General features: G+C 38.2%; 1 protein-coding gene across 4 annotated transcripts in view; it reads left to right on the top strand.

Annotated features, from left to right (window-relative positions):
* LOC126471670 (telomeric repeat-binding factor 2-interacting protein 1-like) overlaps nucleotides 1–9,671 on the top strand; it is a 196,281-nt gene extending 186,610 nt beyond the window's left edge. For all 4 annotated transcript variants that reach the window (XR_007586363.1, XM_050099880.1, XM_050099882.1 and 1 more), the window contains one exon: nucleotides 9,251–9,671. Coding sequence is in view for 3 of the 4 variants with exons in the window: in XM_050099880.1 (XP_049955837.1) it covers nucleotides 9,251–9,308 (58 nt within the window). In the remaining variant the exon portion in view is untranslated. The remainder of the gene's footprint in view (nucleotides 1–9,250) is intronic.
* Nucleotides 9,672–15,022: the final 5,351 nt, after the last annotated feature.

Below are 15,022 nucleotides of genomic sequence, written 5' to 3'. Positions count from 1 at the left end.
ATACAACCATGTAACCCATGATGTGTTCTGTGCATAGCAGTGAAATTTATAATCGTGCTTGTCAGAAATGCTCAGCTGCTGCAATGTAAGCTGTGCGCATAGCATCCTACCTAAACACACCCTGGGGAGGGGGGAACAGCAAAACATTTTTGATGACCAATGTTGTATGTGAAATCTTAGCTTTTCTTGTAACTATACTGTATGTATATTAATTTAAACCATTAACTTTATACCTATTTGTGTGTTCATGCTACTTAACAGTGATGTTATTATTGCCTGACTGCATCACATCTCCTATGCTCTGAATATTTGCCTTCATTGACTGGTGAGATCATGTGATATGAGCTATGACTGGTTGAGAAAAGTGCATCGTGCAGCGCAATCTTGATTTCAGTGCTTCAGAAGCTACCATGCTATGTTTTGTGGAATATGTATTTATACTTTTCTAATACAAAAATATGCAATGTGCATGTTGCTGCACTTCAAAGGTATTTCCAAAACACATTGTTTTTTGCTGGGTTTGTTTTCTAATTTGCAGGGAAATGTAGTACTGCATAGTCTTCACCCTAAAGCCTTCAATACATTTCACTCTCAACAGGCACTTGTGTGTGCAGTGTCTATTGTTGTATGTTTTAGTGCTGCAGTATTATTCTGCAGTAGCAGGGTAAAGTAAAACACACTTTTAGCCCAGGTTTCCACAGTCACGAATTTCTTACACATGCAGCCCCCTGCCACCACTCAATTTATATGTGGAAACAGCTTACTTGCACATTGTCATGCCAACTTCCCTGCAAAACCATAACTATTCAAAGGATTCATGAGTTTTACAGCTCCGAGGGAAAGTATATTGTCATTTAACATGAAAAAAAAATGCTTTCACCCAGGGTATAGTGTATTTTTGTACAGGAGAAATTGTATTTTTAACAGGAAAATCCAGAGTTTTTTTCTTGTCTGCATATACACCATGGTGCTCTTAGCCACTGCACTACCAACTTACCTGGTTTCACAATATCCAGGTGGACTCTTTGACAGTCATTTTCTCAAAAACTATTGAGCGTTGGCACCTAAGCTGAAGTAGGTGTCTCTTTATTTTTACCCTTCCGTCTCCATGCCAAGTTTTGACTGTATCAGAAAGCAACCTATGGTGGGTTCCCTTTTAAGTTATATGTGGATGAACACAGGCAGGAAATTCACCAGTATTTTGACTCTGGTATAAAATAAACATGTTGTAGAAACAGCTGTGCAGTTACGGTTATGAATGGAGACAATTCTTTAGGATAAATTAATTTTGATCCTGTAAATTGTGAAGCCTCTATGAATCACAGACCTTGCCACAGTAGGGCAGCTTGCGTTCCTCAACAATACAGATAACGTGCCACAGGTGCAACTACATTGGAGGAGTATCTGTGGACAGACCAGACTAACCTTTGGTTCCTGAAGAGAGTTAGCAGTCTTTTCAGAAGTTAGAGGAGCAACAGCCTGGATGATTGACTGATCTGCCTTTGTAACATTTGCCATTCTACTTTTCTGTACTGTTACAGTGAATAAGTGAAAAATATAGTTCTACCATATGGCTTAATGATGATGGTCTTCTCTTGGGGTAAAATATTTCAGAGGTAAAATAGCCCCATTTGAATCTCTGGGTGGGGACTATTCAGGAGGATGTGGTCATCAGGAAAGTCAAACCTGTACTCCATGGGTCGGAGTGTGGAATGCTAGAGCCCTTAACCAGTTAGGTATGTTAGAGAATTTAAAAAGGGAAATGAATAGGTTGCAGTTAGGTGTAGTGGAATTAGTGAAGTGTGGTGGCAGGAAGAAGAGGACTTCTAGCCAGGTCAGTACAGAGCTGTCAACACAAAATTAAATAAGGGTAATTCAGAAGTAGGTCTAATAATGAGTAAGAAAATAGGAATGCAACTAAGCTATGTGTGTATATCATAGTTGCAATAACGCAAAAACAGGAAAAGGAGGAGAAGGAAAAATAGTAGAACAACAGGGCTAGGGGCAAGGAATAAAAGAAGAAACCACCAGGTAGAAATTACACAGAGCATAATTTAATCATTGCTAACACTTGGTTTAAGAATCACGCAAGTAGGCTTTATATGTGGAAGAAACCTGAGAACACTGGAATGTTTCAGACTAATTATATAATGGTAAGACAGAAATTTCAAAACCAGATTTTAAGCTGTAAGACATTTTTATGGGCAGGTGTGGATTCTGGCTGTAATTTATTGGCTGTGAACTGTAGATTTGGTAATTTCCAGGAATGATTGCCTATCGAATGCACTGGCCCATAATGATAAATATCGAGTATGTGGCTCAATGCCAACCCCACAACTCTGTTGGCATGAATTATGGTGAATGTTTAGCGCATTGCCAGAGAAACATAGTTTATTGTTTTCAGTTGTGAATAACAACAGTGACAGTGTTGCAGTTTCAAGTGCCGTTAGCCTCATGTGGCAAAATCTAATTCCTTGGTTATGTAGTGTGGAAAGTTGTTCCTCTTTTAATACCTATATTTTCACAACTTGACATTGCATGGAAAAATTGATCCTCCTTATATTCTTCCAACATTTCCAACTGACATAGCAAGAGTGTACCCGAGGTATGGGCAAAAAAGATTGCTGCTGGCAGCTCATACAACATGAGGAATAGTGCATGAAGAAGACATGGCTGACAATTAAAGAAAGTAAAGTTATTACTTTCATTTGTAATTAATTGTAACTTAGTAAACATTCATCTTATGTCGTTGCTCTAGTGAACACTGTAAACATTATCCATAACTCACACCACCAGAGTCGTGTGGTTGACATCGAAGCACATGTTTGATATATATTGATAGGAATCCACATGTTTGACAGGCAATCACTCTTGGAAATTACCGTAGACTGAAACTGAAGATATTAGAAAAATGTAGGAAATTAAAGAGATGGGACCCTGATTAATTAAAGGAACCACATGTTGTGGAGAGTTTCAGAGGAAGCATCAGGCCATGTTGAATGAGGGAATAGAATACAACAGAAGATGAAATAGAGGGGACAACAGAGGATCAAATAGATTAAAAGACAAGGCATAGTAGAAATCTCTGGATAATACAGGAGGCATTGAATATAATTGACAAAAGTAAAAATATAAAAATGCAGCAGACATCAAAAAACTGAGATTGACAGAAAGTACAAAATGACTAAGCAAAAATGACTAGAGCAAAAATGCAAGCACTACTAGGGAAAGGATAGATGCCATGTATAGGAAAATTAGAGATACATTTGGAGAAAAAAGAAGACACTGTATGTATATCAAGTGTTCAGATGGCAAGCTAGTACTGAGTAAAGAAAGGAAAGCTGAAAGGTGACCAGAATATATAGAGGTCAAGTACAAGGGAAACAAACTTGGAGGACTATATTATAGAAAGAGCAGCGGATACATGTGAAGACCAGTTGGGAGATATGACACTCCAAGAATAATTCAACATGGCACTGAAATATCTAAGTGAAAACAAGGCCCCTGGATTAGATGGCATCCCTGCAGAATTACTTATGTCCACGGGAAAGCCAGCATGACAAAGCTGTTCCACCTGGTGAGCAAGATTTGAGGGATGAGAAACAGCTTGTACTTCAAGAAGAATGTAATAATCTCAATTCTGAGGAAGGCTTGTGCTGGCAGGTGTGAATGCTACCAAACTGTCAGTCTAATAAATCATGACTACAAAATATTATTACAGTAAAGGAGAATGGACAAACTGTCAACATAGGTAAAGATCAGTCCGGGTTCCGGAGAAATGTAGGAACGCGTGAGGCAATAGCTACCCTACATCTGATCGTAGAAGACTGACTGAAGGAAGAGAAACATGTATTAATAGAATTCGTAGATACAGAGAAAGCTTTTGACAGCTGGACTGCATTCTGAAATTTTGAAGGCAGCAGATATAAAATACAGGGAACAAAAAGTTACTTACACGTTATACAGAAATCATCCTGCAGTTACAAGCGTTGATGGACATGAAAGGGAAGCTGTATTTGAGAAAGGAGTGAGACACAATTGTAGCCTATCTCTGATGTTATTCAATTTGTACACTGAACAAGCAATATAGGAAACTAAAAAGAAATTTGGAAACGGAATTGAAGTTCATGGAGAAATAAAAATTTAAGGTGTGCCATTGACAGAGGTGGTAAGAATTTAGAAGAACAGTTGAACAGAATGGATAGTGTCTTGAAAAATTTTAGGTGATGAATATCAACAAAACTGAAATAAGAGTAATGGAGTGTAATTGAATTAAATCATGTGATACTGAGGGAATTATTTTAAGAAATAATAAGAAACTAAAAGTAGTAGACAAGTTTTGTTACTTGGGCAGTAAAACAATGATGATGCTGCAATAGAAAGAATATAATGTGCACATTGGCAATAGCAGGAAAAGCATTTCAGAAAAAGTGTAATTTGTTAACATCTAATATCAATTTAAGTGCTAGAAAGTATTTTCTGAAGGTATCTGATCTGCCTGGAGTGTAGCGTTGTGTGGAACTGAAATGTGGGTAATAATCAATTCATATGAGAAGAGAAAAGAAGCCTTTGAGATGTGGTGCTATAAAAGAATGATGGGAAGATCGAATAACAAATGAGGAGGTGCCGAATCGGATTGAGGGAAAAGGGAATTTATGGCACAACTTGATTAAAAGAGCAGATCAGTTTATGACACATCCTGTGATGCGAACATTTCAGGCTAAGCTTTACCCTGACTGTTATTGATATCGAATGAATCAAGTTTACTGTTACCAGTCACTGTTTATTTATATCCACCATGTATTTAAAAGGTTTAAACTTCCAACATTAGTTGGAGTTACATGTGTTAGTATGACATATGCATGTGTCGTGTCAAAATCGTAACACAACACACGTCATACTAACCATGTAAATCTGCTTTATAATGGAGGTTTAAACCTTCAAAACACATTGTTGATGTAAATAAAAAGTGACCAATAACAGTAAACTTGTTGTTTCATTTGGCATCCTGAGATATTGAGGAATTGTCAAATTGGTAATGGAAAGAAGTGTGGATGGTAAAAATTGTGGAGGGATACCAATGCATGAACACAGTGAGCAGGTTCAAGTGGATGTAGGTTTCAGAAGTTATGCAGGAGATGAAGAGGTTTGCACAGGATAGACCAGCATGTAGAGTTACACAAAACCCATCTCCAGACTGAAGACCACAACACCAACAATTAATTGTAAAAATGAAAGGTAGGTTAAAGTAAATGTATTTTTTTGGAACATTACAGGTTAAAAGTAAAATTAATGAATTTGTTATTTCTTTGGTTGAACTGCAGTTTACAAACCATATGAGTACAGTATGTACTGAGTATCATTTGAGCACTGAAACAGAAATGCTGAATGGGGGTGGGTATAGCTTAGCATCCAATTATTGCAGGTCTTAGCATCAAATTACTGTAGGACAGATACGGAGAAAGGTGCAGTTGCCACTTATATTAGAAAAGAATACAAGCATAAAAACAATGATATTGTTAACTTTTGCAGTGATAATCATTTTGAAGCCTGTGCTACACAAGTTGAACTCCTTGAAAATTCATGGTCATAAGTGCTTATATGGCGTTCTGGTTGGTACATTTGAGACATTCATAATATATTTTATAGCAAGAACTTTGCAAACAGCCATACCTTCAACCAATTTTTATGAAGGCATGAACAGTTCCGTGGCTTATAGCCACATCATCAGGTGTGTCAGGTATTTCTAAGCACATCTTTTATTACAAGTAGGTGCATATGATTGGTACTATTTTGATGTGTAGGGTCCCAATCACTACCTTTGTTGATTTCTTGTAGTAATATCTTAATAAAAATTGGTTCAAGATACAGCTGTTTGTGGAGTTCTTGCTATAAAAGGTACTACCACAGCTGTGGATGCCTTGACTATGGAGTCGTTTCTGTTCGTAATACAGTTTAATGTCTTACTAAACTTTTTAACTTTTATATGGACTGGAGTAAACTGATTTTTAAATGAAATTTTCTAGGGTTATATTAGTGTGCCTTGTCTCTGTATATAATACACTTCCCCTAATTTTTCAAGTAAGGTTATAAGAATCGGCTTGTACATGAGGCACATGAGTTTGAGGAGCATTTCCAAAACACTCTCACATTTACTAAATGAATCTGTTACAAAACATGCCATTCTTCACCAGATCTTCTCTCTCTCTTCTGCAGATCCTACCTGGTAAGAGTCTCAATTTGACAAGCAGTACTCTATGAGTATTTTGGAAGATACTTCTCTCATGGATGAATTAAATTTCCATAAAATTCTTTTAATGACTTTCAGCTTGGCATCTGCTTTTGTACAACTAGTTTTATTCTTTTCATTCTACTTTAGTTTGCTCCCGGCAGTTACTCTCAGGTATTCAATAATTTTGAGTTTTCATGGAGTTACTGACAGTAGCACATTAAAACGGTAATGGATCTCTGCACTTATCTGTGGGTCATAGCTTCAATATATTTACATTCAGGATCAACTGCCAGTCCTATTCCAGTTATTTATCACCTGCGTGTTTCCAGGCCTTTCATTACAATGTTCTAGGATTATATTTTTTCTGTAGGATAACAGCCTTGTCCACAAATGGCTTCACAAAGCTTCATTATTATATTCTAGATTTTTTATATATTTTGTTAACAGTAATCGACTTATAACTGTCCATTGGGGTACTCTTGAAATGATTTTTACATCTGTCAGTTTTGTCCCACTTACAATGACATGGTGTATTCTACAGGGTGCACATAATTGAAGTTGCAGTTTGAAAATGCTGTAGAAAGAGAACCACTATTCAGACTGATGTCAAAACAGCATATTACTGACCCAGGGGGAAACTTCATGGAACAAAAAACAAAAATCTGACAATAGATGGCGCTATAAGCATCTGTCACACAGGTGTTCCTCAGTTTGCTTCCGAGATGCCCAACATGACTGTCTCCAGAAAGGATCATGTGTTGCTGATAAAGCTCTAAGAACAGTGACTGTGCTCCAGTAACCCTGCAGAAGGTCCAGACACACAAGCGTATGAAAAAAAGGCATATGTCCAATGTCTGCTAAAGATCTGGAGAAAATGATTAAATTTGAAGAGACAGGTTCTTTTGAAGTGCTATGTGGCAGAGAGAGGAAAGCAGTTGATCTGACATCTATCGAAGATGTAGCCACAGCATTGCAGAAGGGGTCAAGTGGTAATTTGCAAACTTGCAGTGCATGGGAAATCACCCAAACGCTGAACATGCCTGCAAGCACGTTGCGTAAAATCCTATCAAATGCCCTGCATTGCTCTCTATACAAAATCACGTATGTTCAGGAGTTGCTTCCTGCTGACCCTTCAGCAAGTCAAACGTCCACTATTGAATATATTGCTCGATTGCAAGTGGACAATGAACAGCCATGGAACATTCTGTGGACAAATGAAGCCCATTTTTATCCCCAAGGACATGTGAATATACAGAATTGCAGAATATGGGCAATGGAAAATCTATATGCACTTCAACTGATACCACTTCATTCTGCAAAGGTGACTGTGTTATGCTAGCTGATGGCATCATTTATTGTAGGGCCGTATTTTATTGAGGAGACGAGTCCTGTGCGATCACTGGTAAACATTGTGAGAGTCTTCTGCATCAACATCATTCCAATCCTTCAACAGTGTGGTTGTGTGGGTAGAATCATATTTATGCAAGATGGCACTCCTCTGCACACTGCACATCCAGTAAAGTGGCTGCTGCTGAGGCTTTTTGGAAAGGCTAGAATTATTTGCCATCATTTACGTACAACCAGGCCACCCGGATCGTTCGATGTTAATTCGTGTGACTTCTGGCTGTGGAGTTATGTGTTCAGTGCTCCAATTGCAAACATAGCTGAACCGAAGGCACACATTGCAAAACACAGGTATAGTCGGCTGTTGAGGCAGCATAGTTCTATATTCTGCAGGGAGTCAATGCAAGTTGAGTTGCTGCACTGCGCTGGGCAAAAGGAGGTCTGACACAATATTTGGTGCTATCCTATGATTTTTGTCACCTCAGTATATACAAGGTGTCCATAATTCAATTTCCACTTGGAAAACATTGTAGAAAGATGCTAGAATGATCTAAAATGTGACTCCCGAGACACTTCGATATGTTGTGGAATGTGCTGTTTCTCGATTTCAACTTGTGGCAGAAAATAGTGGACAGCGTACTTGTGCCAGTATCATGACAATTAGAAACTAGTATCATTTTGCATTTTAAGAGGTGGTTGGCTTCAGGGTTATTAAAAATCAATTTGCTTTTTATGCAGTTTTTGGCTCTGGGACAGTTAAAAATCGATGTCATTTTGCTTTTTATGCTGTTTTTGACCTCAGGTCAGTTAAATACCAATTTCTCCCATCTGATGTGGTACAACCTTGTCATTTCGGTTGGTGTAATTTGCAACTCAAACCATAGTCATCATATTGTGATTCATATGTCATTTGTAGCCAACCCTATTTACACTAAAAAGCTTACAGCACCATCTGTTGGTAAAATTTTCATTAAATTTTTTTGATCCATGATGTTTCCCCTTATGTCAATAATATACTGTTCAAATTTGACGTCATTCTAGCAGTTCTCTTTCTACGATGTTTTCAAACAGAATCTTTAATTATGGACACCCTGTACATACTGAGATGACAAAAGTATGAGATACCTCCTAATACTATGTCAGTCTTCCTGTTGCCCAGAGTAGTGCAGCAACTCGTGGTATTGTCTCAACAAGTCATTGGAATTCCACTGCATAAATATTGAACCATGCTGCATCTATAGCTGACCATATAGTTTCAAAAGTATTGCTGGTTTTGTGAATGAGCTGATCTCCCAATTATGTCCCATAAATGTTTGATGGGATTCCTGTCAGGCAATCTGGGTGGCCAAATTATTTGCTCAAGTTGTTCTGAGTGTTCTTCAAACCAGTCACAAACTATTTTGGCCCAGTGGCTTAAAATTATTGCTTGGGAAAATTAAGTCCATAAATGGTTTCTGCTAAAGTTATGTTGTATTCTAATCTTTTCTGTGTACCTGTTACTACTCTGTGCGTCACTTCTTGTAATTGGTAAGGAATGATGTATATTATATACAGTTACATCCCATCATGGTTTTTCCTTTGATTTGACTTAGTTGATTTCTTATTCTTCACCTGATTTTCCTCCATAAACAACTATAACTACTAATTAAACTTTCTTTTTGAACGTATCTGCAGGTCAAAAGGATCACAACCAGTAGCAAAAAAAGTGGGCAAACACAGTCTGTTTGCGTGATCTACACTTACTGCGTACAGCATAACGACTTTCATTTCCCATGTAAGAGAATAGGCAGAATTTGCCAGAGGAACCAAAATCATGCAGAGGTCAGGATAAAAACAGTTATATCCAGCTCATGTGAAAGTGCGTTGTTAATAATTGTAAAATTCCACTTGTGTGTTATTATAAAGTTTTCAGATATATGTGGTACATTAGGAAGATTTGCTGATTTTTGTCTCCTTGCAATTTTAACATTGTTTTGAGTGCATTTATGCTTCTTTAAATTTATTTAAGCTGTATTTATTTATTATTTAATTTTTTAAAAATATGTTATTTAAAATTGGTTCTTTTGTATTTATGCCTTTGTAAATTTCCTTTCAACGTAGTACACTGTTATTTGTTTACAATAATGAATGAAGTGTAATTATTGGATTGTTTCCTACTTCATTTTCAGATATTTCTTTTTAAAGATAGCAATTCAAATAAATTTTAATATTTCACTTTGATATTAGTAAACTATATGTTTAATAAAAGAAAGTTTCTGGAATATAGCGTTCAGATGATTTTTTTGTGTGAGGAGACATCTTATTCCATTTCCTTCAGATTATGTGGTTTCAAGGCAAACCATTTTTGATTGCTTGTTTACACCATGGTGAACAGAGATTTTACATACTCAGGGGAAAAAGAACACGCGAAGACAAAATCTGAGCGATAGTTGGGAATAACTGTCAAAGTTCCCTACAAAATAAAATAGTGCAGCCATTTGTCATGTCAAGCAGATGGCATCATCACAAGTTGACCATGCATGTGGCAGGTATGTACTCACTAGAACAATTCATGATGGGAGGAACAATCCATGGTATACTATAACTGTGAAGAGTCTTCTAAGGAAACAGAGACTACTGCATAGTAGGTGGAGTACAAAGCATAGGGCTATAGATACGAAGATGCTGAATGAATGAAATATGTTTGGCTATCAAGAGAGCAATGCATGAAGCCTTCAGCAACCACTGTAGCAGAATACTATCGAAGGATATCTCACAAAACCGGTCATGTGTAAGGGCTGTTAGTGGTACCAAAAGTAGTGTCCAGGCACTCAGGAGTAAGACAGGAACTGGAACTGATGATAGCGAAGCAAAAGCATAAATGCAGAACTCCATGTTCAAATGTTCATTTACGAAGGATAATACTGGAGTATTACCCAATGTAATTTTTGCTGCACTGCAAAAATGAGTGTCATGGGTATTACCGTCAGCAGTGTTGAGAGACAGCTGTATTGCTAAATGTGAATAAAGCTCCAGGGCTCAATAGAATCCCTGAATTTGTAGCTGAATTAGCATTCCTTTAAGAATAATCTACTGTAGACCCCACAGACAAAAAACTGTGTCCAGCAGTTGGAAGAAAGCACAGGTCACACGAGTCAACAGGAAGCCAGAAGAGATCCACAAAACTACTGTGCATTATCCTTGAAATCCATTTTTGTAGGATCTTAAAATATACTCTGAACTCAAACATAATGAGATATTTTGAACAAAATGAGCGCTTTGTGCCAGTCAGTATTTGTTCTGAAACCAGTCATGTGAAACTCGACCCCCACTTTTCTCATATGACATCCAGAAAGTTGTGGATTAAACCAGTCAGTTGGATGCAGTGTTTCATGATTTCTGAAAAGCATTCTACTCAATATCATGTCTATGATTATTAATGAAAGTAAGGTCGTTTGGGGTACCAAGCAAAATATGTGACTGGATTGAGGATTTCTTGTTAGGGAGGATGCAGCATGTTAACGTGGATGGAAAGTCATCAACAGACGTAGGAACACTTTCAGGTGTGCCTCAGGGAAGTTAGTTTGGACCATGCTGATTGTTCTGTTGTTAATGATGTTGCAGACAGTGTAATAGTAACCTCACATTGTTTGCAGATGATGCAATTATTTATAATGAAGTATTGTCTGAAAATAGCTGTATGAATATTCAGTTGGATCTGATAAGGTTTCATAGTGGTGCACTGGTAAAATATTAGGGAAATGCAATCAGTCTACAAAGGAGACTGCCACTAAAAACACTTGTGTGAACAGTCATAGAATGTTGCTCAAGTATGTGGGACCCATACCATATAGGACTAACAATGTACACAGAGGAAGGCAGTGCAAATGATCACAGGTTCGTTTGACCCATGGGGGAGCGTCACGGAGATGCTGAAGAAACTGAACGGGCAGCCACTTGAAGATAAACACAGCTACCATGAGAAAGCGTACTTACACAAAGTTCCAAGAAGCACTTTAATTGAGTAATCTATGTATATATTACAATGCAGTAGGCATTGCAGTGACAAGATTGCACTAACTACAGTGTGCCAGAGGCATTCAAACAATCATTCTTCCCACACTCTATACATGCAGAGTTGGAAGCTCTGTGCCATACCTGGTGTGATGTAAATGTGTCTGCTGGCAAACACTCAGCTGCCACATGCTGTCCAAGGAATAGCTCAAAGAAATAATACAATGCAAACCAAATATTTGCACTACCACATAATATCATATGTGTGAAAATATGCTCTTGTGTTTTATTTGAATCATACACTCCAACATAACGTTAATAAACAACACATTTACTCGCAGATTAGAACTGTGTGCCGGACCAAGACTTGACTCGGGACCTTTGCCTTTTGCAGGCAAGTGCTCTACCAGCTGAGCTACCGAAGCACGACTCATAACCTGTCCTCATAGTTTCAATTCAGACAGTACCCCATCTCCTACCTTCCAAACTTCACAGAAGCTCTCCTGCGAACCTTGCAGAACTAGCACTCCTGCAAGAAAGGATATTGCAGAGACACGGCCTTGCCACAGCCTGGGGGATGTTTCCAGAATGAAATTTTCACTCTACAGCGGAGTGTGCGCTGATATGAAACTTCCTGGCAGATTAAAATTGTGTGCCGGACCGAGACTCGAACTTGGGACCTTTGCCTTTCGCAGACAAATTCTCTACCAACTGAGCTACCCAAGCACGACTCATGACCCGTCCTCACAGCTTCAATTCCGCCAGTACCTCGTCTCCTACCTTCCAAACTTCACAGAAGCTCTCCTCCTGTGAACCTTGCAGAACTAGCACTTCTGAAAGAGCACTTGCCCACGAAAGGCAAAGGTCCTGAGTTCGAGTCTCGGTCCGGCACACAGTTTTAATCTGTCAGGATGTTTCATATCAGTGCACACTTCGCAGCAGAGTGAAAATTTCATTCTGGAAACATCCCCCAGGCTGTGGCAAAGCCATGCCTCTGCAATATCCTTTCTTCCAGGAGTGCTAGTATGCATGGTTCGCAGGAGAGCTTCTGCGAAGTTTGGAAGATAGGAGACAACGTACTTGCGGAATTGAAGCTGTGTGGATGGGTCATGAGTCATGCTTCGGTAGCTCAGTTGATAGAGCACTTGCTTGCGAAAGGCAAAGGTCCTGAGTTCGAGTCTCGGTCCGCCACACAGTTTTAAGCTGTCAGGATGTTTCATATCAGCACACACTCCGCTGCAGAGTGAAAATTTCATTCTGAACACATTTACTCAGTTATAGACGACGAGGGTACCAAAACGTTTGTACCTCTGGGACTTGAGGGAAAAATCTAAATTTAAATCCACAAACATTCTGTACCCTTATGCATGCTGCCCTATATAAATGGGTAAATATTTAACTATTTGTTAAGTAACCTAATTTAAACAGTATAGAATCATCTTTTTCATTAATTAATTATCCTTCTGCTTAAAACATCATCATCTTGGTTCTTAAATGCTGCCAGATCAAGTTACATCAGGTACGTATATGCTGTTTTTATATTATCATTTATTATTATCATTTTCCTTCTTATTTTAATGTTAAATAACCATCTAGGCCTCAATACAAACAGTTTTGTTAATGGAATCAGTTCTGTTAATGTGATAATATTCCTATATATATCGGAATAATCTTTATATATAGGGTTAGCCGAAATGATTCATCGGGTTTCAAAGCACTGTTTATTTACAAGTATATAATACATAAAGACGGGTAACAGATGACAAGATAGATGTCTACTAAGAGTCTTGATAAAATGATTACAAAATTAAAAAAGACAGATTAAATCCATGAATGGAAAACCCAAGATGGAATGTAACAATTTTATGAAACTGATGAAAGCCATGTTGGCCGAAAGCTCACTTTCGGACAGTCTTTTTGTTGTGCCTATCTGCGACTCAGCATCTGTGCTGTATTGTCAGTATCAACTACCCTTTTCATAATATTGAAAAGACATGTTCTTTGGAAGTGCAGTGTTCCAGAGGGAAGAAAAAAGTTGATCTGACGTCCGTTAAAGACGTAGCCACAGCATTACAAGAGGGGTCGAGTGGTGGTGTGCAAACATGCAGTGCACGGGAAATGACCCAAACATTCGGCACGCCTGTGAGCATGGTGTATATCATCCTGAGAAGCATTCTGGATTGCTATCCATACAAACTCAGCCATGTTCAGAAGATGCTTCCTGCTGACCTGCCAGCAAGACAGTTGTTCACTCTGAAATTTCTTGTTCACGTGAAAGTGGAAAATTAATGGCCATGGAATGTTTTGGGACAGACAAAGCCTACTTTCATTACCAAGGATATATCAGTATGCAGGTTGCAGAATATGGACAACACAAAATCCACATGCACATCAACCTGTACCACTTCATTCTGGAGCGGTAACTGTGCGATTGGTGTTGACAGCATTGTTTATGGTAGGATCATATTTTTTCAAAGTGATGAATTTTATGCCTCCTGTTATGTGTACTGTCACTGGTAAATACTATGAGAATCTTTTACAGATCAATGTCATTCCAACCACTGGACAGTGTGGACATCTGGTAGGATCATTTTTTTGCAAGATGGCACTCCTCCACATGTTACACAGCCAGTTAAGCAGCTGCTGCAGAAGCATTTTGGAAATGCTAGAATTATCAGCCATCATTTCCATACAGCCTGGCCATTCTGATCGCCTGATCTTAATCTGTGTATTCTGGCTGTGGGGTTATCTGAAAGGTATTTTGTTCATTTATGAACATAACTGAATTGAAGGCAAGCATTGCACAACACATTTTGAACGTGACACACCAGATACCCTGATTTGTTGTGGAAAATGCTATTTCTTGATTTCAACTTGTAGAAAACAGGGGCACCATACTGAACATGTCTTGTGCCAGTCTCATGACAGTTAGAAACTGGTGTCATTTTACTTTTATGCAATTTGTGGCCAAAAGACAATTAAAAACCAATGTTGTTTTGCTTTTTATGCTGTTATGGCCTCAAGAAAATTGAAATAAGTTTTTCCCATCCAAAATGGTACGACCTTTCTGTGGTGGATGGTCTTACCTAACAAACAGTGTCACAACTGTTGATTGCCGAACTGGTGCAGTAATACACATTGAACAGTATGGATAGTGGAATGTGCAACTCAAACCATAGCCATCATATTGTGATTCATCTGTCATTTGTAGCTGACCCCATTTATGTGAGGATACTTACAGCACCATTTATTGGTACCATTTTTATTAAATTATTCTCTTCTTTTTATTTTCTCTTTCTTGCTGTAAGACATCTCCCACTGCATCCATTGTACACTGTTCAAATTTGACATCATTCTGAGCAGTGGTTCTCCATCTACAACATTTTTAAACTGGAACTTTAAATATGGACACCTGGTATGTTTTGTGATAGCCTGCCTGGTTGACCGTGCGGT

Source organism: Schistocerca serialis, chromosome 1 (assembly GCF_023864345.2).
Source record: "Schistocerca serialis cubense isolate TAMUIC-IGC-003099 chromosome 1, iqSchSeri2.2, whole genome shotgun sequence".
Lineage (NCBI taxonomy): Eukaryota > Metazoa > Arthropoda > Insecta > Orthoptera > Acrididae > Schistocerca > Schistocerca serialis.
Note: the sequence above shows the minus strand (reverse complement) of the source record. Positions and strands in the feature narration are given on the sequence as shown.